Here is a 24,282-nt window from a genome sequence, read left to right as displayed (position 1 = left end):
ACTGGGACAGAGGTCCTCTGAATGCCTTACCTGTTGTGAAGCAGAGGCAACACTCCTTCAGGCAACATTATCAGGAAACACAGCTGTATTTATCCTCAAAGCCAGATGAAACAGATCAGTTAACTAACTGCTCAGCATATCTTCAGGACATGAAGACCTGGATGACCTCCAACTTTTTGTTACTCAAGACAGACAATACTGAAGTAATAGTACTTGACCCTGAACAGCTTAGAAACACATCATCTGATGATAAAGCAACTGTAGATGGAAATGCACTGGCCTCTGGCACCACTGTAAGGAATTATCTTTTCTTTTATCTGTGATCAGGATATGTCCTTTAACTCTCAGGTAAAATCAATTTCAAGGACTGCCTTTGTCAGCTCATATTGTAAAAATCAGGTGCATCTTGTCTCAAAATGATGCAGAACAACTAGAGTCATGTCACTCTTTTGACCGATGCCCAGGATGCCCGACTATGTCGACAGAGCCAAGCATCAGGATGCTGAATGTCATTAACAACAACATTAATAATAAAATTACACATAGTACCTTTAATGTTGCACTCCATATTTTACACACGCTGCCTGTGTGAATGCTGAAGGTGGTTGAAAACTATTCAGTTAATTGTTAAGGAGGTGACTGGTGAACCCAAGTGCAGACACACCCACAGACAGGTTTGAGGTTTCAGATTTTTCAGTTGCAAAGGAATGGGTGGTGGAGCCAAGCAGGTCCAGAACACAGTCCAGGCAGAGCGGACTGACTGGTAGCAGAGTCTACCATCTGGCAGCATGGATGTGGCAGAGCTGAGTGTTTGTAGGAGTCTTGATTACAGGATAGGATGCAGCTGGAGAGGCTCTACTCTAGCTCCAGCTCACCTGTCTCCACTCAGGTAATCACACACCACAGAGAGAGAGAGAGAGAGGCTCGAGGGAGACAGGAGGTCACTGCAGATCAGATGATGTTCGAAGACCAGATGGAACATTTGTTGATATGATACGAATGAAAGTTTTGCCCCCATTCTAAGTCCCAAGTCAGAGTCACCCAAATACTTTTTCACACTCACATGTTGTGATTTTGACTGACAGGCAAACGAGCACTGTAGGCCGTCATAAAGGAAGGCAGGAATGCTACACGAGCAAGCTGAGATGGACGAAACAAAGCAGACGACGATTTGGGACAAATCGCAGACAAACTGCTCCTGATGCAGGACCCTGCTTGACCACGTGTGTGTGAAACAAATGGTTTTTGGTTTCTGCTTCTTGAAATGTTGCTGTTAAACAGAGTTTCAGTGACAGGACCTCATCCAAAATGGGGCCGGCCTTCCAGAAAACTGGTGCACGTTTGCTTAACTTGCTTCATTTTGTGGCCTCGTCACAGGGAAACTCGGATGCTGTGAAGACCTGAGTACGACCAAAAACACAACACAGCAGCGGAGTCATCAGACTTGTTGTGGTTGAAGAGTAAGACAGCTGATTTTTACAAAGTCACCAACAGTCAGTCTTTGTTGGTCATTTTTCAGTCTAAAGGGTAGAACCCAAAATACTTCCACTCGCTGCTTCTCCAGTGTCACGATTAGCCAATCAGTGAAGCTTTCTGACCCTCTCTTTTTTATTGATTGGTTGACGGGTCAATAGGGCAGGTACAGGTCAAGCAAAAAGTGAAATTTTAGGTTCTTAAAATGAACCAAATGTGAAAAACCTTCAAATTCAATTTCATTTTGTTTTTAACACGTTTGAATTTTAAATAAAAAGTGACAGCTCTGTCCCAGTTTGTCCTGCACTCCTGTGCTTTTGTTTTGCTGCATCCATGAAACAATGAACAAACCTTCAAACAAACCTCTGAATGCATTTTTCTATAATGAACACCTACAAAGCACAAACTGCACTCACACGTCACCCCTGCACGAAACGACTCATCTCAGCTCAACTCTGATTACACAACCTATCAATGTATTTTGAGATGACATCTATTGTGACGTTGGTATGTACTGTAATTAACAAGTTGTTTTTGTCATACATGTGTTCCTTAAAGCACAACCACACCTTCAGCCAGGAACATTGTGTTCATTGTGACCGAGGTATCAGTCTGTGGTTAGTGTAGTTCACCATCTCACACAACCACTGAGTGTTTGAGTATAAAGAGGAAAACTCCCATCTGATATGCTGACAGTGTTGCCAGATTGGGCCGTTTTCCACCCACTTGGGCAGTTTTGGGTTGGGTTGCGTTGCGCAGACGGACAGGATTTCAGAAAAAGAAAACAGTGGCAGAAACCCTGAGTTGAGGTACCAGATTCTATAGGAATAGTTGAATCAGTGCATCCCAAAGAAGTGTATCTAGAACCGATCCATAGAGGTTTATGTGGATGTGCAGACCCCCAGCTTTGTCTGAAGCTTTTTCACGCACACCTGAGAAGAGGCCACCATCAGTGTCCATGGACGAGTTGATCTAAATCATTTGTGGACATGATTTCCATTAATTCCAGCTGCGTTGTTGAGGTGGTAAGAATCTGACTGTGACTCTCTGACGATGACTAATTCATATTTCGATAACACTTTGTATGAAGTCCATGACTACATTGAGATTTCCCTTCATCTTCTTCACTGTGTTTCATCTTTACTAGCTTCCTATTGGGCTGTGTGAAAAGGTGCAGACGGCAAGTTCGAGGAAGGATCAGCACAGGTGTCACTCCACCCCCGCCACACCTGCTCTGCCCTCCTGGCTGTTAACAGCTGTGAGGATGCACATAACGAGAGGGAGCGAGAGAGAGAGCAGCATCTTCGACGGAGAGAGACGAATCAGAATCATCAGAGACCTTCATCTTCCTCATCCACCATCAAACCTCCAGAGGGTAAGACAACCTGCACACTGCTCGTCAGTCTCTTCTTCCCTCAACTGATATTCACGTCTTCAAACACACAGCAGGAACGCTGGAAAAGAAGAACGTGTCACTATTTACAGCCTGAGTTCAAAATGGGTATGTTGCAAAAAAAGAAGACAAAAAAGTGTGTTTTGTCCCACACTGATAGTCAGTCACTGAGCTCGTCGTTATTACAGTTCACTGATGATCAGGACGGCTGCAGATTCACTTTCTGTCCCTCATATAAATGGATGAACTGTCGAATTGTTTCAGCTCGATTCAGCATGACTGTTAAAAAAGTGGTGGCTGACTTCAAACGGTCTTCTTTCAATATTCAATCATTGTTTCAGGATTCTGAGCCTCCATCTGGGTTACAAAGTTGAATGGAGGTGTGGAAAAACAGGTGAACTGGGTATTAAGACTTTTTGAATTCAAGGTACAGAAAGTGATATCAGACACAATAAGAACAAAAGACTTTTTTGTGCTGCTTCATTTAACAAGTCTTAGAAAGAGCTTATTCTCATAACTGATATGAATTGTTTGTTGCTGTAAAATGGAGAAATATTTGGATTAAGGGGTTATTAAAGGTGATTTGAAGACGTTGAAGAACATAATTTGCAGATTAATTGATGATGAAAAAATAGTTCGTTGCAGCCTCGAGTATGAGATCAGATGTGATGTCATTGTTCTGCTGCAAAAGCTGAGCAGCCGTTCAAAATCATGTCTTTCATAGCGACTGAATATTAAAGCATTCAGACCAATCACAGACACACAGGGTTTGTCCGGTCATGGAAAAACCTGGAGAAGTCATGGAAGTGTCATGGAAATCCACATTTGTACAGCATGAATCCTGTTCAAGATGTCCATCTGTGTGTCTTCCAGCTCTCTGCCAGCTGATTGGCCTCCTCCATCATGCTCCGCCTCCTGCTCTTCCTGTCTGCTCTCATTGGGCTGCTGCCTGGTAAGCACACACACTGGTGTTGAAACTCCACCCACAAGACGAGTTGAGGGAGTTCAGTAGAAGCAACATGAACGAAGAGCAAACGATCTCAGAGCGAAGAGCAGAATGACTTTAAGTCCATCAGTAACTTTAAGAGCTGATAATCTGCCAGATGTGCAGAAACGTTGCTGACATCTGTTTGTTTCTAAGAAGAAGCAGTAACTGATGATGAGACACGAAGAGTTTTGATTGACTGATGAACAAATGCTGTTTAATTCCTTCATGACGTCGACATTTGAATCCTTCTCTGCTGTCCAACCAGCTCACAGACAGTTCTGACCTCTCATGTGTCTCCATCGTCTTCAGGTGCTGAGCAATATACTGGTTCTGCAACGGTCAACATCAGCTATTGTCCCATCACATATTATGGGGTGCAGTACACATCATTGTATGTAAGTAGGATGGAGCCTGATGCTTGAGAATATCTCTGTTTGTTCCATCCAGTGTGTCATTAATGTCCAGTGCAGTGACACTGAATGTCTGAACATGAACTGATGGAGCATCTGAAGCAGAATGAGAGCTCTGACTGAAACCTCCACAACTCTCTGAGTCAGAGTGACGTTGGCTCTTTGTAGAAAAGGTATTTTGTTGATTCACTTGTTGTGTCTCTCTGATTTCAACAGGTAACTACCACGAGTATGTCGGTCACAGCCTGTTTCGACAGCGATGGACTAGATTGTATTGTGGGACCTGCATTCAATGATGACACTTTTTATGTGACCGAAGTGACTGAGGATGAAACAGAACACCATCAGAATTTGCCAACTATTAACACCACGCTAGAATGCACTGTGGAGTTGAAGTGGATGATAGTAATATTTCCTGTGAGTGTTGTTCAGTGTCATGACTCGATAAATTGAAACAAATTGTCAAGATCTTTTCAAAAAGCTCTTTGAGTAAATTTCCTAACAGTGACAGAAACTCTTCTGTTGACTCTTTACAGATGTCTGTGAGAATAAGTAGCTTTGGCAGCCAAACAGCTGTGAAGTTAGAACGAATCTCATTTCCTGGTACATTTGTGAGTATTATATCCGTGTGTGTGTGTGTGTGTGTGTGTGTGTGTGTGTGTGTGTGTGTGTGTGTGTGTGTTAAAGCTGTTGTATGTAGGATTTGAACATTTCTGACTCTGGTGTCTCCTAGTGGTGGTATGAAGAAAGACACTTGGAGAAACCAATGCACACTGCTTCCCCCTCAGCCCTCACCCTCCCAAAGTGACCCAGTGACACAGACATGAAAGGACTGAAGGAAACACATAGACTGCACCAGTTTTCATCAGAATTGTTTTATTTATTTTAAAATGTCTGATACAGAATCATTTCAAGATGCTATAAACACATCCAAACTCCACACAGCGTCCATGCAACCATGTGAACGCAGCATCCCCAGTTTGAGTCCAGACCAGGACCTTTGTCTCAGATCAACCACATCTCATTTCTACTGTCAGTTATTCACATGAAGACAAACATGGAGCCAAAAATACTTGAAGAAATCTGTTCAGTTACTTTTTACTGTGCAGTTGAACAAAGATAAGACAACACGTCATGTTTAGTTTGACAAGTGGACAAGACAGTGTCATTGTTTAGTCTGTTTTAATCATGTATGAATTCATCATCTCTGCTCTGTGATCGTAACATTGGTTTGTTTGTTGTGGTCTAGGTCTTTGACTTTACGGTCAATGGTAGCTCAGTCAAGACAACGAGTTTGACTAGTGTGGGTCCTGCCTACGAAGACGTCAGCGGATGCAGACAGTCAGGTTGGGAAATCCACTGGATCCATAAATCTGTTTTGACACCCTTAAAAACTAAACTCTTACATTAATTTGTTGCTGTCTTTTGTTTTTGCTGACAGTCTGTAAACTGAAAAGTGAACGATGACATTTTAACCTGATTCTTCACTTTGCAGGTGTTCTGTATTCTTATAATGACGAGATCAGTTCTGATCCAGACACCTGCTCCACTGAATACTGTGATAATTACGCAACCATCCAGCTGAATGATGAATGTGGCTCCATGGAGCATTGCTATGGCAACAACAGGTATTTATGTGAGCTTCATGTTTTCAAGAAAGAGCTGTGATGATACAGGAACTTGATGAGGACTTTTTTAAAAACATTATTTATTCGGGGCCTTACGCTGTCTGTTCAGATTTGACAGCAGGAAGCTTTTAATGTGAAGCAGCAGCAGAAGGAAATGTTGGGTTTTCATCAGCAGTAACTCAATTCAGCTCAAATGCAGCTCTGATAGGAGCAAAGAGATAAACAATGAGGCTGATACCTGTGAGAGAAAAGTGACAGCAGAAACATCTATGTGTTGTGTTTCAGACATATCTACTGAATTATGCTAACCATCTAGCCTCGGTCCATCCCATCTCGTAATACCACTTTGTGCCTCAAGAGGAATTAGTCTGATAGTAAAGCTCAGGCCTCTGGAGGTGGGCGCTGACTGATGGCTGACCTCCCTTTCGCTCCTCTGCTACTTCATGTATTCACTGCTTGAACCCACGTTGAAGTCTCAAGTCTTAGAGTCCGATCCGGAGCCACTATAAATCACTTCAGTACAGTTTTCATGATCATCAAACTGGCCTCTATCAGTCTTGGAGTTCTGTGTTTGGTCCTGGTCTGGCCGTGTTCACTGAGAGGCTCCTGAGTATTGGTCTGCTGCACGCTTGGCTGGGTCCGGTTCTGGTACCCATCCCAGCATCACTCCCGGCCAGCATTCCCTGCTGGGTCCTCACATGCCAGGCTTATGAACTTTCTTTTCCCGTTGGTCTACAGCTCCTGTGCTAGCAGTGAAAACAATTTCAACACTCTCCTGGTACTCCAAGATCCCAGTCCAGACCATTAGTTGCTCGGCAAACTGAGCTACGTAGCTAACAGCAGCTACAATTAGCAGTTGGCAAGCTGGCCCAATTTGGTCCTGCTACCAAGTAGGACAGGGTCAGCGCAGTTATCCTCCACTGTGAGGCTGCAGTGGAAAACTCAGTCATCACTGCACCTTGCAACTAAAGGCAGACTATTCTGAGACCATGGCAAAACACTGCCTGACCTCCAGCCAGTTTAAAAGCAGCTGGCACTTGATCTGCATCAGGACTTGAGGTTTGATCACAGCACAGTTTTCATTAACTGTGATGTTGATACTGAAATCAAATGGTAGTGCAGTGTGATACTGGAGAAAGTTCCATAACAACAGGAAGACATTTCCCTGGAATACTGGTCCAAGGAATCAGTCAAAGTCACTGCTGTTGGCTGACATGTGAGCCAGGCCTGTGAAAACATTACAATCAAATATTACGTAGATAAATGCCTCAATTATGGCATGAACATGAACATGAACTTGAACACATGAAGACTTCTCTCCTGCAGTTTGTTTGTTTGAGGGCCCCCTGGTGGTCGCGGCCCTCGGCAGCTCCTGCTGATGGTGTTTGTTGTTTCTGTCCTTCTGTGCCTCCATCAGCTGCTTTTTTGACCCCATCTGCACTGTGACCGGCCCCGCTGTCATCGACTTTTACGGTGATCTTAACACGGTCCAGGATCGGTGTTCGTACACTCTGCTGACGAGTTCGTCAGTCCCTGACCTCACTGTGGTGGGGTATTTCCGGGAACGCCGTCGTAGAGATGTGAGCTTTTTGGACAGTGTGACACTGCAACTGGACGGAGAAGAAGATGTTCACCTGGAACAAGGGGGGATAGTTAAGGTAAGCTACCTACAGCCACAGTCAAGTCAGTGTGGACTTTGATCCCAAATCCTCGTCTCATCCTCTGCTGTGTCAGCTCTCATCTTTCTTCTCAGGGACATGAGAAGCACTTATTTTAATACTGGTGAACTCGGTGGTTGTGGCAGTGAAAACAGCCTGTTTGTGTGTGTTTGTGATGATTGAACCCGTGTTTCCTCCACTTTGTCTCTCTGCTGTGATGCAGCTGGGAAACACAATGCAGACCATCAACGGCTCGACTGTGCTGTCAAACGGTGTGGAGGTCTCTGAGGACCAAACTGGAGTCACTGCTGTGAAGACAATCGGCAGCAGCACTGTTTCTGTTTTCTTTGATGGCAACACTGCACAGATCTTCCTTAAAGGTACAGAAACTAAAATCCTACCACTCACCACACAGGATACAACGACCAATTGTGGTGTCCAGCACTCGTTTGGGGCATGAGGAATGTGAACTAAGCTGTATTTTGGCGAGTTGCCATATTCATCCAATTTGAATGATGACACTGATCTGACCCGTATTCTGTCTTGCACTTCTCCAGGACTTAATGATTCACTACTTGATGGTTTGTGTGCCAACTCCACATCTGTGAGTGATCAGAGGAACAGTACCGCCGAGTAAGACGTTGATCAGTGTTTGAATGAACGTTGTACTTTGCTTTTGAAATTCAGTCCCCAAACAAACCTTAACTTGTCTGGAATGTCAGTTTTTATGTTTTGCTTGATTCTGTTTATCTCACAACAATGACCATTTCCACAACTTGAATTTTAAATTATCTGGACATTTCTTAAAAAAGATGAACGGTTCCTTTGACTTGTGGACTGAAGCAAAGATACAAAGCTCATATGAGTCTATAACACTCAGAAAGTGTGTTTGTGTGCATCTGAACAAGTGAGAGCAGGGTATCAGTCCTGACTTTGTGTTGTGTGTCGCCCCCTAGCTGTGAGGTGCTGTACAATGACACTGCTGACAGTTCGATCAACTGCACCACGATGACTGAACAGTAAGCAGATGAAACAAACTCTCTGTATTATACTTTCATGTGTGCTAAATGTCATGTTACATCACGTTTAATGTCATGTGATGTGAGGAGGGATGGAAGATAAACACACCTGAACTCAGATGATCCACTTTTTTGTTTGGGGAACGGAGTTGATCACACTTTGTGTGATCAGAAATCTGTGTGACATTACGCTTTTACAGTTGTGTCATATTTTGGTTTATTCCCAATTACAAAAGGTAACACAGCGCTGCACCCTTAAAATGTATTGTCAAGAAAACACGTCCATCTTCTGTTTTGCAAGTTTTATTAACAAAAATGCCTCAGTTCAGCACAAGCATATTTCACTTCAGCTTGCATACGACATCTTTGTGACTCTCCCTCTTAAAGTGACAGCGCTCTCTTCTAAAGGGTAAGTATAACAACTTCTCTATCTCTTCACAGGAGGTAAGTGATTTTTATTTTACCCATTTTAATAATAAAAATATGAATTAACCAAGATACTTATTTAAATGAAATCTTTTAACTCACACACTGATATAAAATCAGCAAGATAACATGAAATAAGGCAAGGCAAGGCAAATTTATTTGTATAGCACAATTCATACACCAGGCAATTCAAAGTGCTTTACAGAAGCATAAAAATACATTAAAATCATACATTTCAAAGAAAGAAAGAAAGAAAGAAAGAAAGAAAGAGATTAGAAGAGAATAGAAAAATAAAAATAAAATACAATTAAAGGAAGCCAGTAAAAGACAATAATTTAGTGTTTAAGACAATAATCTAGCATTTAAAATGATTACTTTAAGTAAAAGCTGCAGCAAATAATAATGTTTTCAACCCTGATTTAAATGAGCTGACGGTTGGTGCAGACCTCAGGTGTGCAGGTAGAGTGTTCCACAGGTGAGGAGCATAATAACTGAAAGCTGCTTCACTTTGTTTGGGTCTCATTCTGGGAACACACAGTAGACCTGTCCCTGATGACCTGAGAGGTCTGGATACTTCATATGGAGTTAATAAATCTACAATATATTTCGGTCCTAGACCATTTAATGCTTTGTAGACCAACAGTAAGATTTTAAAGTCTATTCTTTGATTCACAGGAAGGCAATGTAGTGATCTGAGTACTGGTGTAATATGGTCCATTTTTCTGCTGTTTGTAAGAACTCGTGCAGCAGCATTTTGAATCAGCTGTAGTTGCCTAATTGATTTTTTGTTTAGGCCAGTAAAGACTCCATTGCAATAGTCCAACCTACTGAAAATAAATGCATGAACCAGTTTTTCCATGTCTTCTTTGGACAGACATCCCTTAATTCTGGTTATATTTTTCAGGTGGTACTAGGCTGATTTGGTAATGAGCTTTAACTGGCTGTTAAAATTCAGGTCAGAATCAATAATTACACCAAGATTTCTGGCTTTATCTGTTGTTGTCAGTGACATGGAATTAAGGTGAGCACTGATCTTTGACCTTTCATTTTTGGGGCCAAATACAATCACTTCTGTCTTATATGCATTAAGCTGAAGAAAATTCTGGCACATCCACTCATTGATTTGATGAATACACTCAGTGAAAGTAAGGGACTGTAGTCATGTGATGACACAGAAATATAAAATTGTGTATCATCTGCATAAGTATGATAAGAAATATTATGTTGCTCCATGATCTGAGCTAGGGGCAACATGTAGATATTGAAAAGAAGTGGTCCGAGAATGGACCCTTGTGGCACCCCACACATCATCTTTTGTCGTTCAGACACATGCTCACCAATAGACACAAAGTAGTCTCTATCTTGTAAGTAAGATTTGAACCAGTGTAGTACAGTGCCAGTAAGTCCCACCCACTTTTCCAGTCTGTCAAGCAGTGTGTCCTGATCAACTGTATCAAAGGCAGCACTGAGATCCAATAATACTAAGACTGAGGTTTTGGAAGCATCATTATTCAGATGTATGTCATTTAAAACTTTGATAAGTACAGTCTCAGTACTGTGGTGTGGACGAAATCCAGACTGAAATGCATTAAAGAGATTGTTCTGCATCATGAAAGCGTGCATTTGTTGAAAAACAACCCTTTCAAGATTTGATATTGGCCTGTAGTTACTTATTACTGAAGCATCCAGATTAGTCTTTTTTAGGAGAGGTTTTATTACTGCAGTTTTCAAGGCCTGGGGAAAGTGACCAGACTGAAGAGAATTATTAATTATCTGCAACACATCTGGAGCCATGCAATTAAAGACATTTTTTAAAAAGTTTGTTGGCAGAGTATCAAGGCAGCATGTTGTGGATTTTAACTGTGATACAGTTTCTGTCAGCCTTGTATGATCAAGAAGGTTAAAATGTGCTAGATTAACTGGAGAACAAGAATTGCATGACTTGTTGGATAGCAGCTCAGGAGGGACTGATGCTGTAGGGTTTGTCAGTCTATCCACAACAGAAAACAAAGTGCAGGCATTATTACAGTTTCTGTTGATAATCTCTGAGAAGAATGCTTGCCTTGCCTTCTTTAGTTCATGGTTGTAGGTGTGGAGACTGTTTTTGTAAATCTCATAATGAACCTGGAGTTTAGTTTTTCGCCACCTGCGCTCTGCCTGTCTGCAGACTTTTTTGCTGGACTTTGACCAGTGTGGTGTTTCTCCAAGGTGTCTTTTTCCTTCCTGATAAAACTTTTGTCTTAACTGGGGCGATGGAGTCAATAATAGCCATAATTTTGGAACTGAAACTATTTACAAGGTCATCAGTTGAAGCTGAGGGCAGTGTTGGTGATGGTGTAAAACACTGAGTAAAGACTGCACAGGTGTTATCATTAATATAACGCTTTTTGATTACCTCTGTTTCACTTTTGTTAAGAGTAGCAGGTGTGGCCATTTTAAATGACACACAGTAATGATCAGAAAGAGCAACATCCATCACCACAACCTCAGAGATATTGAGCCCTTTGGAAAAAACCAAATCTAATATATGCCCTTTGTTATGTGTTGAATGTGTTACGTGCTGAGGCCAAAATGATCCAGGATGTTTAGAAGTTCTTTAGCACATCCATCTTTGAGATTATCAACATGAATGTTGAAGTCACCCACTAACACAACACAGTCAAAATCAATACAAACAACAGACAGTAGATCGGAAACTCATCGGAAAACTTTGCATTGTATTTTGGAGGCTTGTAGATGGTTACGGAGACTGATCGACAGGGAGACTTTGATTGAATGCCAACATATTCAAAAGATTCAAACTGACCATAAGAGACTCTGTTGAATTGAATGCTATCATTAAACAAAATGGCGACTCCACCTCCTCTCTTATGCATTCTTACTTCACTTCTGAACCTGAAATTCGGAGGGGCTGACTCATTGAGAACTGCTGCGCTGTTATCTTGTCCTAACGAAGTTTCAGTTAAAAACATAAAATCAAGCTTGTGCTTGATGATAAAGTCATTGATTAAGAATGATTTGCCTGCCAAAGACCTAACATTTAAAAGGGCTAAATTAAATGTGCTAAAAAGTCCAACATCCCCATGTTTTAGAACATACTGTGGCTGACGTGGAATACATGTTAAATTCGATGATGTGATGTTTCTGGAGAGATGGGCCGATCTTCTCCTCCTACCTATCACTGCTTCCGGCACAATGGGCCCTGGCTTTTCCTTGGAAAAGTCAGGCATAACATTTGCCTTAAAAGCTGGACCCAGAACACATCAGTTACCAACACAAATAGGTGGCTGTGCTGGGCTCTTACTAGGGGACTGGAGTAGGTTCAGATCAAGCCGTGGAGGGGGTGGAGGTGGTGCCCGTCGGCGCTGTGGTGGTGGAGGGGGACAGGGTGGTTGTAGGGGGCGGGGTGGAATTTGGGGGGACAGGACCCCAGATGGGCGAGGGGTAAGTCTGATACCCGCGCTGACAAGTTTGTTCATTTGGTCAGTAAACTCCAGAAGGCGTGAGGAGGGTGATGGGATACCCAGTGAAGATGATGAGCTAGATGGAGTTTGGGCAGTTGGAGATGGTGACCTAGGTGGAGTTTTAGTGGTTGGAGTCGGTGAATCCTCACGAGCAGTGGCCCCTGGTGGAGGACATGAGGCATCCCCCTTTTTGCTCTGGCGTCCTTCATGGTTAGAGCATACAGGCGGGGGGAGAGTTGGTTCTCCTTCATGTTTTGGTGTTTGCTGCTTTGCTGCTTTTGTTTGGATTCCTCTTGTCTCTTGTCCTTGGGAGTGGGAACAGTGTTACGCAGGAAGAAAGATAGGTTGGAGGCAAAAAGTTTTACTCCTGACTTGTTTAGGGAAAGTCCGTCTCCTTTGAAAAAATGTCTGCAGTCCCAGAAAAAGTTGAAATTGTCAATAAAATGCACTGAGTGGACATCACATGCAGTTGAACGCCATCTGTTTACTGCCAATAATCTGCTGAATCTCTCTCCTCCTCCTCTGACTGGTGGTAAAGGCCCACTGAAGAAGACCTCAGCATTCAGAGAGCTCACTGCATTTAGCAGTTTATCTAAATCTCGTTTGAGCACTTCAGATTGTCGTTTCGCAATATCATTTGCCCCAGTGTGCAGTACAAGGTATTTCAAAGTTGGAATTTCTGCAACAAGACTGAGGATTCTGTCGGTCATGTTGGAGACTGTATCATCAGGAAAGCACAACATTTATGCGTTTCTGCTGTACATGCTTCCCACGTCTTTAATAGCAGAATCACCAACAACCAGAGTCTCAGGACCAGTCAGTAGCTTTCCTTGTAGCTTTCGAGCTTCTGACTTCCTGTCAGGCCTTACCCTTCTCTGTGAGTCCGAGGAGTTATCCAGGTTTTCAGTTAGAGATCCAGGGTCCTGCAGTAGACACGGCTGTGTCTTACTCTGCACAGGTGTTGAGGAGGATGATAACGCAGGCCAGCCTGTCGCATCACAGATCTCTGGGCGCTGGGTTCTACCTGTTGGACGTCTCCCCATATCAGCTGATTTACTCTTGGGCTTTGCCCCGAGAGCGTTCCAGGGAGGACTAATACTGGCAGATTTATTACCCGGTACACAGCCCTTTAGTTTCGTGGCAGCTGTATCAGAGCCAATTAGCTGGATGTTAGCATTCTCCAGTCCGCTGTTTTGAGTCAGTGGCAAAGTGCTGTCATTTCCACAAGGTCCGTTCACTTCTGCGTTTATTTCCAGACGCTGAGCTTTAGTTTCCAACACTGCAACCTGCTGCAAAGTTTGTAGAGGTCATCTGTGGAGAAAGGAGGCATCTTGGTGCTATTTAGTTAGCTTTAGCTGCCAGCGGGCTTTTTCTGTTGGTAGGCCGTAGCAGGCTTTTTCTGTCAGTAGGCCAGAGCAGAGTGTATCCGTGAAATATCAGAGGTCCCAAGGGTCATCCACAACTTTTAAATATTTGTCCATAAAATATGTCTTTAGATGTCCAATTCAGCCAAAAATTAAAAATTTCAAGTTTAAGGAATATTAAAATAAATACAGAAAACAAGATGGGAAATCGAGAGCCCAGACAGAAACCAGCTACCAGAGGAGGAGGAGGAGGAGGAGGAGCACTCTAAATAATATGTTTCAAGGCACTACACCCTCCCCCACTATAACAATGAAATGTTGGCAAAACATTTTTCCTTAGACATAGAGATATAAACATTAGTTTAACACCAAGATAACACTTTTGAACACCTTCAGATGAGTAGTGACTAGTATACAGTTACATAATCGGGCAAATATCAATAACTGCACATCTGGTGACTACCACAGCATGACTACAGGATAGATAGTTTACTATTTCTTTTCCCGTCAGGTTGTATTGTCTTAATCTATTGGTACATTGGTAGGCCTCCCAAGTCCATTAAGTCACATATGGCAATAGCCACCATTCCAACATACTTAACACACATTAACAGTATACATGCTTTAAGTGTCGTACTTTTACTCACAGAATACCATTTCCGTCACCTTGTTACCCGGTAGCGTAACCATTTCTGTAATTAAATTTGTTCATCTTCTTATGTGTAGTCTCTTGTGTTTTTTTTTTTTTCTCTAGTCTCAAGAAATCAATTTCTGGACAATGACTAATTAATCACTGCAACTGTATTACTCAACAGATGCCATCCAAACAAGTCTACAAGTCTACTTTCTCAAATCCGTTACACTAGGTTTTCCTCGTTCATTGTATGTAAGGATACATCTTGGTTGGTGTGTCATTGTAGAACGTCTAGGTCTCTCAGATTCATGGTCATCCCCTGATGACACTGCATCCTCTTCACACACTTGGTGTTCTGATTCTGGGATTTCTTCAGTGTCAGAGCCTTGACTCTGAATCATGTCCTGCTCCTCATGTATTGTCTCCTTCACCGTCTGGAGTAGTGCCTCCTCCATCTTGCGGCTGGCTCCTTTCATCCAGAATGAGTCTTTCAGTCTGAACTTCCACTCTGGAAAGTCCTTTCATTGTGGGTTTGAAGACTGGAGCTTGTGGGTTAAGGTGAGTATTTTGACTGTGTCCAGGCATCCACAAAGCATATTCTTCCTCATTTGAACGTTCAGAGTCTCCAAGGACGTCGGAATCTTTACTCTTGGTTTTGGTGTGTTATCCTTTTTTTCTTTATGATCCTTACTTCTTTCTTTCAGGCTTCTGGTGCTGTGGCTATCAACAAGGTAAGGACAAGGTAATAGGAGATTTCTGTGTAGAGCTCTCTATCTACCTTCTCCAGCCAGAGGTTTCACAACATACGCTGGACTTCTTGCTCCTCTTCTTTCTTTGACCACATGCGCCTTACTTTCTAAGAACGTATCTTTCCTGGTCCTCCTCTCTCTGATAGGTTCCAGATCAGTACATGGTCTCCAGGTTCATGAACAGAACTCCATACCCTCTGATCGAAGTGCTTTTGTCCTCTTTCGCCAGCATTCCTGATGTTTTGTTGTGCAATGTAATAGGCTTCCTGCATTGATCCTCGCCATTTCTCAGCATAGTCCGCATGAGACTGTGGACTCGCTCCCTCTCTGGGAAACATCAGGTCAAGGGGCAGAGTAGGCTCTCTCCCAAACAGCAGGAAAAAGGGGGAAAACCCTGCTGATTCACTTTGTTCAAATAGTCTTTCCAATTAGGTTTTTGTCTCTCGTCCAGGGTCCGCAGCATACTTAACAACGTTCTTTTAAATTGCTCTGCTGGATTGAACTGGGGGTGATATGGAGTTGTCCTTGAGTGCTGCATACTACAGTAGCTTTGCAGTTTCTTAAACAACTCATTTTCGAACTCCTTTCCTTGGTCATGGTGGATTTTGGATGGGAATCCAAATCTCAACATGAAGTCATCAAAGATCTTGCGTGCAGCTGTTTTGCCTGACTTATTTGGTGTTGCATAAGCCTGTGCAAACTTTGTAAAGTGGTCAACTATTACCAAAATGTATTCCACTCCACCTTTGCTTTTCTCCAGATGCAAATAATCAATGGAGATCATCTCAAGGGGTGCAGATGTTGTTATGCTTTGCAGAGGTGTCTTTGTTTGCCTGTTTGGCTTTTTCTGTATCAAGCAACGGCACACTTTTGTCACATAATGTTCAATTTCCTCTCTCATTTTTGTCCAAAAGAATCTCTCTCTGGCTAAAGATATCATCCTGTCGACTCCTAAGTGGCCCATCTCCTCATGTAGTTGCTGATAAATTAGTGACTTAAGCTTCTCAGGAACTACAAGCTGGGTTCGAGAGTTTGTCATTCGTTGCAGGATTCCATCTTCATCCAAATGAAGTCGAGGTCACTCCCTCAAGAGGTGTTTCACTGCTGTTGACTCTTTGATCTTATCTTTGTACCTCAGGTGTTCGTTTTATTGTTTTAGAGTGATGACTCTGTTTATCACTTCATCCCCTTTTTGACCTGCCTGAATCTCTTCAGCTGGTATTGGCTGTACTGTAGTTTTACATGCAGTAGTCAGTCCAGGTAGCACATCTACATGTGATGGCTGAAATTCAGTCAGTGTTAATAATTCTTCCATTATCTAATCCATTTCTGCTGGTTGACAGTTCCAGGCCTGTATTTCAGAGTGAAGCAGAAATCAGCTAACTCTGACACCCAGCGATGCCCCGCAGCATTTAGTTTTACTGTTTTCATCATGTATGTTAGAGGGTTATTATCACTGTATACGAAGTATACAGTGAAGTGAGGGGCATGGACGAGATACTCACGGCAACGTTCTGTTACAGCCCATTTGAGAGCTAAGAATTTCAGCTTTCCTGAATGGAGCCTGTAGTTCTTTTCTGTGGGTGAGTGTTCGCGATCCGTATCCTATCACTCTCAATGTTCCTCCTTGACGCTGATACAAGATGGCCCAAAGACCCTCCTCAGATGCATCAACATGTAGCACAAATGGCTTCTCGAGATCAGGGTATGCCATTACTGGAGGATCTGACAGTGTGTCAACCAGTCTGTCCAACACTTGCTGATGCAGCGTTGTCCACTCCACTGGTTGAGATGGGGGCAGCTGGGGAAAACGACTGCTTCTACCTTTCTTTGCTTTAGTTTTCTCTGTGTTTAGGTGGGACAGCAACTCATAAAGGGGCTTAGCAATTCTGGAGAAATCAGCAATGACACAATGAATGAATGAATGAATGACCTGCAGTAGCCCAAGAAGCTAACCAGAGATCTCACCTCTCTGACTGTTTTTGGCTTTCTTTGTTTCAGAGCTTGGACAGTCCCTACCCCTGTCGGGTTCATCCAATATCCCTCCTCTGAAATTGTTAGGATCTAGGTTTTGTGCTTTGTTCCTGTTTTATTTTAGTAACCTTCCCTTGTGTGTCTTAGTTTTCTTTACTTCCTGTATGTTTTCCACCTTTGTGATTGTGATTGTGTCCCCCTGAGTATGTTTAGTTCCCTGTCCTTCCTTTGTCTTTGTGGGATCATCCCCTTGTGTATGGTTTTCCTTGTTCCCCTGTGGCTATAGTGAGTATTCCAGTCTAGTCCTTGGTTTCCTGGTTAATTATGGATTGTTGTTTTTTTCTGGTTTTGCCTTTTGTGTTTTTTGAATTTTTGTACGTAGTGGAGTTTTGATCGCCCTTATATTTTGATTAATAAATCACGTGGACTGTCTCCGCTCAGCCTTTTTGTATTGTCAAGTCTGCACCTTTGGGTTCATTAGTTGGTTTTTGCTCGATCACTTTAAAACATAACAGAAATGACTCGTCTCAGATAGCAAACTTTGCTCTTAAACAAGTTACATTTTTTTGGTCTGACTTTGATTCCACAGCTCTTTTGCCTTTGCAGCACCTTCCTCACACTCTCTACATAGAGGTCAAAGTCCTTGCTGAACACCAAGACATCATCAAGGTACGGCACACATACCTCATCTCTCAGGTCTCCAAGAAATCTTTCCATGTACCACTGGAAAGCTGCCGGAGCATTTGTCAGTCCAAAGGGGATCCTGAGCCACTCATACAATCCCCAGGGCATGATGAAGGTCATGCATGCACGGCTGTCTTCACTGACAAAGCCCTGATGGTAGGCTTTACCTTGATCGAACACTGTGAACCATGAGTTTCCACCAAGATTCTCCAGGATGTCTTGGATTCTTGGGATGGGATGTTGATCTGGCTGTGTCTTTTCATTTAGCTCTCTATAGTCTACACAGAGTCCGATAGAAGAGTCCTTTTTCCTCACAATCACGATCGGCGATGAGTAAGACGAGGTTGACTTCTGGATGCATCCTCTGAGTAGGTCTTGTATATGCTTTTTCACTTCCTCATACAAGTGACGTGGGATGGCATTGTATGTCTTTGTCATTGGGATGTCATCCTTCAGATGGATTTTCATCTGCAGGTCAGGAATGCATCGTATCCCAGTCATCTTTAGCAAAAACCTCACTCCCTTCCCTCAGCATCTTTCTCACTTTGTGTTGCTGCTCTGATGTCAAGTGGGCAAGATCAACAGGTGGGTCCCAAAGTTGCTTTTCAGGTTCACTTTTGATGCATTTTCCCATTGTTGTTTTCTGACAAAGTGGTTTCACTTGGTCATTTTTTGTTCAAATCTCCATTTTCTTTTGGTGTCTCAGATGTAGCTTATTCTTCAATGTCCTTTACAGCGTCTACAGCATACAACCAGCCAAGTACAGTTCTGTTCTGCAGCCTGATGTCATCATCTATGTTGTTTTCAACCACAACAGAAATGGTTGCTTTATCTGCACTGGGTAACTGGACTAACTGCTGCTTTACATCCAGTCCAGTAGGCCATGGTGTGTCCTCATTTGGTTCCAGTACTGTGTACTGCCCCTTTAATACAGTTTTATTGAGTTTGCCACTTTTACCATCTTGTGCTTTGGGACAACGACATCCTGTCTCCCCAGCCTTGCAATTTGACTCTCCGAGGAACCTTTCTGCTTTTTCAGTAGTCTCTTGCCTTTTTTGTGTCCAACATCAAGGGCTGATCCAAGACCGTGCACAAATTTGCTTGCAACTGATCTGTCAGTAGAGACGTTTGTCTGTGCTAACTCTTCAATGACATTAAAACCTATTATTGGTCTTGCAAGTGGGTCTGGTGTCACCAGTAAGGGCATTAACAGTTCACTGTCCTTGTTTGCTGATAAGCTGAACTCCACTCCAATCCAGCCTTCATAGGGCATCTCTATTCCATTTGCCACAGTAAGATCCAACATACCCTCATCAAGGAGCTCTTGCATTGGTTGAATCTCACTATCTGTCAAGTGTGTATTTTTCCAGTCCATATCAACAATAGATATTTGGGATCCTGTATCCCATAATACTGTGGTTGGAACCCCTCTTAGGTTGCACTGAACAAGACTTAGCTGTTCTTTCCTGTTTTCTTGTCAATGGGGCCAGTCTAGTTAAAGTAGCAGCATGGTTCAACTTGTCAGTGGCAACTTCAATTTTGCATGTGTTGGCAGTGATATCTTTTCTCTTGTGATAACCTACAGCCCAATGTTCACTGCTGCCACACTTGTAACAGTGTGTGCATAATCCCTCTGGATTTGATTTTCCACACTGAGAACATTTTCTAGGGTTTCGTTTGGCACTGTCAGAGTTGTTCTGCTTAGTTTTAGCTTGTTTGTCCTCTTTTTTTGTATGTGCTTGGCTGAGACTAGCAACATGTGTAGTGAGGTTCTGGGGTGCTTCACAGATTACTTTGTTACCAGCATCAAGCTTCTCAAGTACAGGGTTGTGCTTAGTTGAGTGGCTTTTATTTTTCGTTACACCACGAACCTGCTCAGTTTCACTGCTCTCCTCTTCCTGAACCATGGCTACTTTCACACCATTTTGTTTGGTGACAGATGACAGTTTCTCTCCTGTCCACACTGTAGGCAGCACTCATTTTCTCAAGTAACTTTTCATCCTGTACAGCTGGATCCTGCAGGTAAGGCTTGATATCTGCATGTACAGCATCATCTTGTATCCCTGTCAACAATGTTTGCAGGAACTGGGTCTGTATGAGTTCAGGGTTGTACTTAAGTCCTACCTTGGCTCTCTCTGATGCAAACAGGACTTTCTGCCTGAGGTCCATAGTGTGGATTAGAAACTGCACATGGGTGTCTTATGGTTCTTGGACCGCACAAGTCAGTGAATGATAAAGTTCTGTGGCATCTTTCTCTATAAAGTGAGTCCTAAGGACTTGTCTTAAAGAGCTCAGCAATAATTTTTGTCTGCTCCCAAAGTAGCTCTTTAACTTAACTTCAGGTGCAATAGACTGGATTACTGCTTCTACAATCTCACCTTCATCATAGCCTTTTTGTAGTCCACGTTCAATCTGTCTTTCAGGAATGATGAAGTTCAGCTTGTCTTTTTGTCCCACTTCACCAATTTGACCAATAATCCTGAAAACTTTTCTTTACATGGGATGCAGATTCACCTGGCTTCTGGTCTGTGTGGAGTCTCTTTCTGACCCTGTTAAGCTGCTTGGCCTCTGTGGCGACAAAGCTGGCTGAGGTGTAGTGCCATCTTCCGTTGACAGGGGGTGCTCCACAACAGTCCCTGGTTGCCTGTTTGTCTCTCCTTCACGTGCTGACACATTATCTCCTCCAGCATAATAAGTCCCTTTTTTTTCAAACTGTAAATAAAATCATTTGTGGCGAAAAGTACTGATAGCCCTGTATCCTCTAAACTGGCAACTTCTTCACTCTCGAGGTAACCCAGAATCAGCCTTCTCAGTAGCCGACATGAAGACTTTATCTCCTTGCTGGGCTGAAGTCCTAGCTCCTCACTGACAGCACTGAGATCAGTGAGTGATAAAGTTAAAAGTTTATTCTCAACAGCCAGTAACATTTCCCACTCACTGTCCATCTTTATTCACTCTTTGTTTTACTCACAACTTGAAGAAGCGAGTCTGCTTTGCTTATTTTCCTTCTGTGTGTCTTGTTTGTGTGCTAGTTGCTACTGCTAGCCGACATGACAAGCTGGCTCGACTGCCCTCATTATCCAGAGCGAAATAGTCTTCACGAAAAAAACACCTTTCTTTTTATTGGCTGAAACTTGCCTGAACTAGGCGGAAACACCAAAAATTATGTTGCACCCTTAAAATGTACTGATAAAAAAACACGTCCATCTTCTGCAACTTTTATTAACAAAAACGCCTCACTTCAGCACAAGCATGTTTCCCCTCAGCCTGCATAGCAGACTCTTCCTCTTAAAGTGACAGCGCTCTCTTCTAAAGGGTAAGTACAACAACTTTTCTCTCTTCACAGGAGGTAAGTATACAGGTAAGTAATATTTTTAACCATTTTAATAATAAAAATATGAATTAACCAGGATACTTATTTAAATAAATGTTTTTTAGCTAACACACGGATAAAATGAGATTGGACTTCATCCTTCATCTCTCTTTCTGTCTCTTCACATCTGTGGAACAGCTGTAATCTCCTGAATGACACGGTCTTCACCAGCTGTCACAACCACATCGATCCAACCCCCTACATAGACGCCTGCATCGACACTTTGTGCAAATACCCTGCTGTGGACGGTCTCGACTGTCAGTTCCTGGATGCCTACGCCAGACACTGCAGCCTGCAGATCAACGACACAGTGGACAGCTGGAGGTCAAAGGCCGGCTGCTGTAAGACTTCTCTCACTTCACATCAATTCAGTGAAGCTTTATCAACATGTTTTGAATAACAGAATCTATGTAAATGTGAACTCGTTCTACTGTATTTAAACTGAAATACTCAGAAGAAGAAATCAGACTAAATCTGTGTATTGCAGAATATAAAACTCAAGGAGAAAGACAACAAATGTCTGACCTGAAAAAATCTTTGTCTCGTTTTTCAGTTAAACTTTCAGAGCCCAGTTTTCACAGTAGTTGTGGAGAATTGATTGATTGCTGTTGCAGTCCTTGTGTGTTTGTGACAGAATCAGCAGGTCATCTGCATTAAAAACAGTCAGCGTCTCCACTGAACTGTGTTTTTTTAGTGCTGTTTCATTATTGCAGTTTGTGTCATTATTCTTTCCATGTGTCTCTCTGTCTCTCTTTCAGCCTCCCCTCAGCCCTTCTGTCAGGGAAGGATCTGCAGTGATCATGAGTTCTGTGCAGAGACCACCGGTGGTGAACTCGGCTGCTTCTGTCGGGCCGTTTTTGCCTTCCCGTACAAATCCAATGACACTTTGGGTACGACAGCTGCGACACGACACCATGACTGACTGGTGCAGAGTCCTGATCCTCAGAGGATGGAGGGTTTTCTCACAGGGAGACTTGTTTCACACAGCTGAGCTGTTGTGGAGCTGATGATAACTGACCTTCAGCACTCAGTTTGACTGAATGTTTGTTATCAGGAGCACAGATGAGACTTCATTAACTCAGCTCTTCTTTTTCACTCTGATGGTATCAAACCACAAAAACTGGTACTTTGGTTCCGAATGAAAGAACCGACAAAGGTCACTAAAGCAGGATTGAATGGTTTGACTTGTTTTTGTCCCTCATGGTGTAAGTGTCTGTCCGGTCTGTCCTCTCTAACATGGTCTTGTATTTGTCTCCCTCGTCTGTCCTGCTGGACGTTCAGGTGACCCGACGGTCTGCGAGGAGAACTCAGCTTCACTTACTCTGGTCGGGTGTCTCCTGGAGGAGAAAGGCATCGACTACACAACCTTACACCTCAATGACCCCACCTGCACAGGTCAGATGGATGAGGTTGACCACATGGTGACCTACAGCTACAACAGCAGCGACCCCTGTGGGACGGAGGTCACGGTGGGTTCTCCATCACGTCTTTCCTCTCAACAAGCAGCCAAATGTCTTCCAGCACTCTGCTGAGCTTCTCCTGCTCTCCTCCAGTTTGGGATCTTTCTGTGGGTTGGGCTTCAGCTCTGACCTCCTTGGTTTCCAGTGATGATGGTCATCTATGAAGCTTATTCTAGCCAGTCAACACCTCACAAATGTCACATTTAAGGCTGAATGTAAAGAGTCAGGATGAATTTGTGAGGAACTTGTGCCGCAACAATATCTGAATCTCCATCACCCTGCAGTCCAACAACAGCCTTCTGATCTACATGAACACCATCACAGCCCAGGACAGCTCCTCTGACAACATCACTCACCTGGATCAAATCTACATCGACTTCTCCTGCTACTATACTCAGCCAGATGTCAACGCTGTGACCTTCAGAGTCAAAGACAGGTGAGTGGAGGCTGTTATCTTTGTGTTGTGAAAAGGTTTGTGAGTATAAGACAGCTGAAGTGTGTGTGTTCTCTGCAGCCCTGTGATCCAGAAGATCATATCTGGAACTTGGAATTACACTCTGACCATGAAAGCCTACACTGACAGCCAACTCAGGCAAGCTGTGGACTCCAACACTGAAGTCCAGCTGAACCAGAAGATCTGGATGGTGGTGGAGACTGACGGGCTGGATGACGGTTTGGTCGCCCTGGTGACCGACTCCTGCTGGGCAACCAACCAGGCTGAGACTCTGAGATACAACCTGATCAAAGATGGGTGAGATGAACACAGAGGTGGTTGCTGCTCGCTGCTGTTCCAAATGAATCAGAGGCAGGGACTCGTTAATAAATGTGTTTCTGAGTCCTGAAAACAAAGTGTGCTCTGACGTGATGAGTGTGTTCTCGTTTGTGAGCAGCTGTGCGAATGACCAGACGGTGAATGTGGAGGGAAACGGAGAGGGAACGTCCAGCCACTTCTCCTTCAACATGTTCCAGTTCTCCAGGAGTTCTTCTGACATCTCTCTGCACTGCAAAGTCAACCTTTGTGCCAACCTCAACCAGACCTGTGTCCCGGTACGCCCCCAAACACACCACACACACACTGATGAAACCGGATGCTCATCGCTGGAAAACAGGCCCGAACCCGAAGCCCCACAAATCCTTATGAAAAGCAGTTACAGATGTGTCAGACTGCTGCTGAGCTTCCATCACCTTCACCAAAGACTTTCTTTGTTCACTCCTCTGGTCCTGATCTGTTTGACATGAGCTGCATCACTCTTGAACACTGTGCAGCTGAAAATACATTTAGATCAGCCAGAAACATTTGATGGCATTTTGCCTCCAGGTGGCGCTGCGGCAACATGGTTTAGTCCTTGTATGAAGTTCAAATATTCCCAGATTTAGAAATCAGAATGGAGCCTTTAACTGTGTGTATTTAGATTTACTTTACATGAGATTTCTAGATATTTTCTCTTATTACAATAACAAATGTAAAGGCTGAATGAAGGAGCACTTTCTTCTCATTATTCAACATGTAAACAATCAAACTGAAGGATACAGAAGGTGAGATGTTGCCATCATCCATCAGCAACAGTCCAGCATGAATGGATCA

At 43.2% G+C, this 24,282-nt stretch overlaps 1 protein-coding gene across 1 annotated transcript; it reads left to right on the top strand.

Annotated features, from left to right (window-relative positions):
- The first annotated feature begins 838 nt into the window (after positions 1 to 838).
- On the top strand, positions 839 to 24,051 carry LOC143317430 (alpha-tectorin-like). Its single transcript, XM_076725584.1, has 15 exons — positions 839 to 889; positions 2,621 to 2,848; positions 5,514 to 5,610; positions 5,760 to 5,892; positions 7,310 to 7,550; positions 7,774 to 7,930; positions 8,108 to 8,154; positions 8,463 to 8,569; positions 21,376 to 21,578; positions 21,996 to 22,127; positions 22,519 to 22,706; positions 22,982 to 23,133; positions 23,212 to 23,448; positions 23,588 to 23,744; positions 24,016 to 24,051. The coding sequence occupies exons 1-15, from the start codon at positions 839 to 841 to the stop codon at positions 24,049 to 24,051; spliced, it is 2,166 nt and encodes a 721-aa protein (XP_076581699.1).
- The last annotated feature ends 231 nt before the right edge of the window (positions 24,052 to 24,282 follow it).

The sequence above is a fragment of the Chaetodon auriga genome, chromosome 24, assembly GCF_051107435.1.
Source record: "Chaetodon auriga isolate fChaAug3 chromosome 24, fChaAug3.hap1, whole genome shotgun sequence".
Lineage (NCBI taxonomy): Eukaryota > Metazoa > Chordata > Actinopteri > Chaetodontiformes > Chaetodontidae > Chaetodon > Chaetodon auriga.
This window is presented reverse-complemented; position numbering and strand designations above follow the sequence as displayed.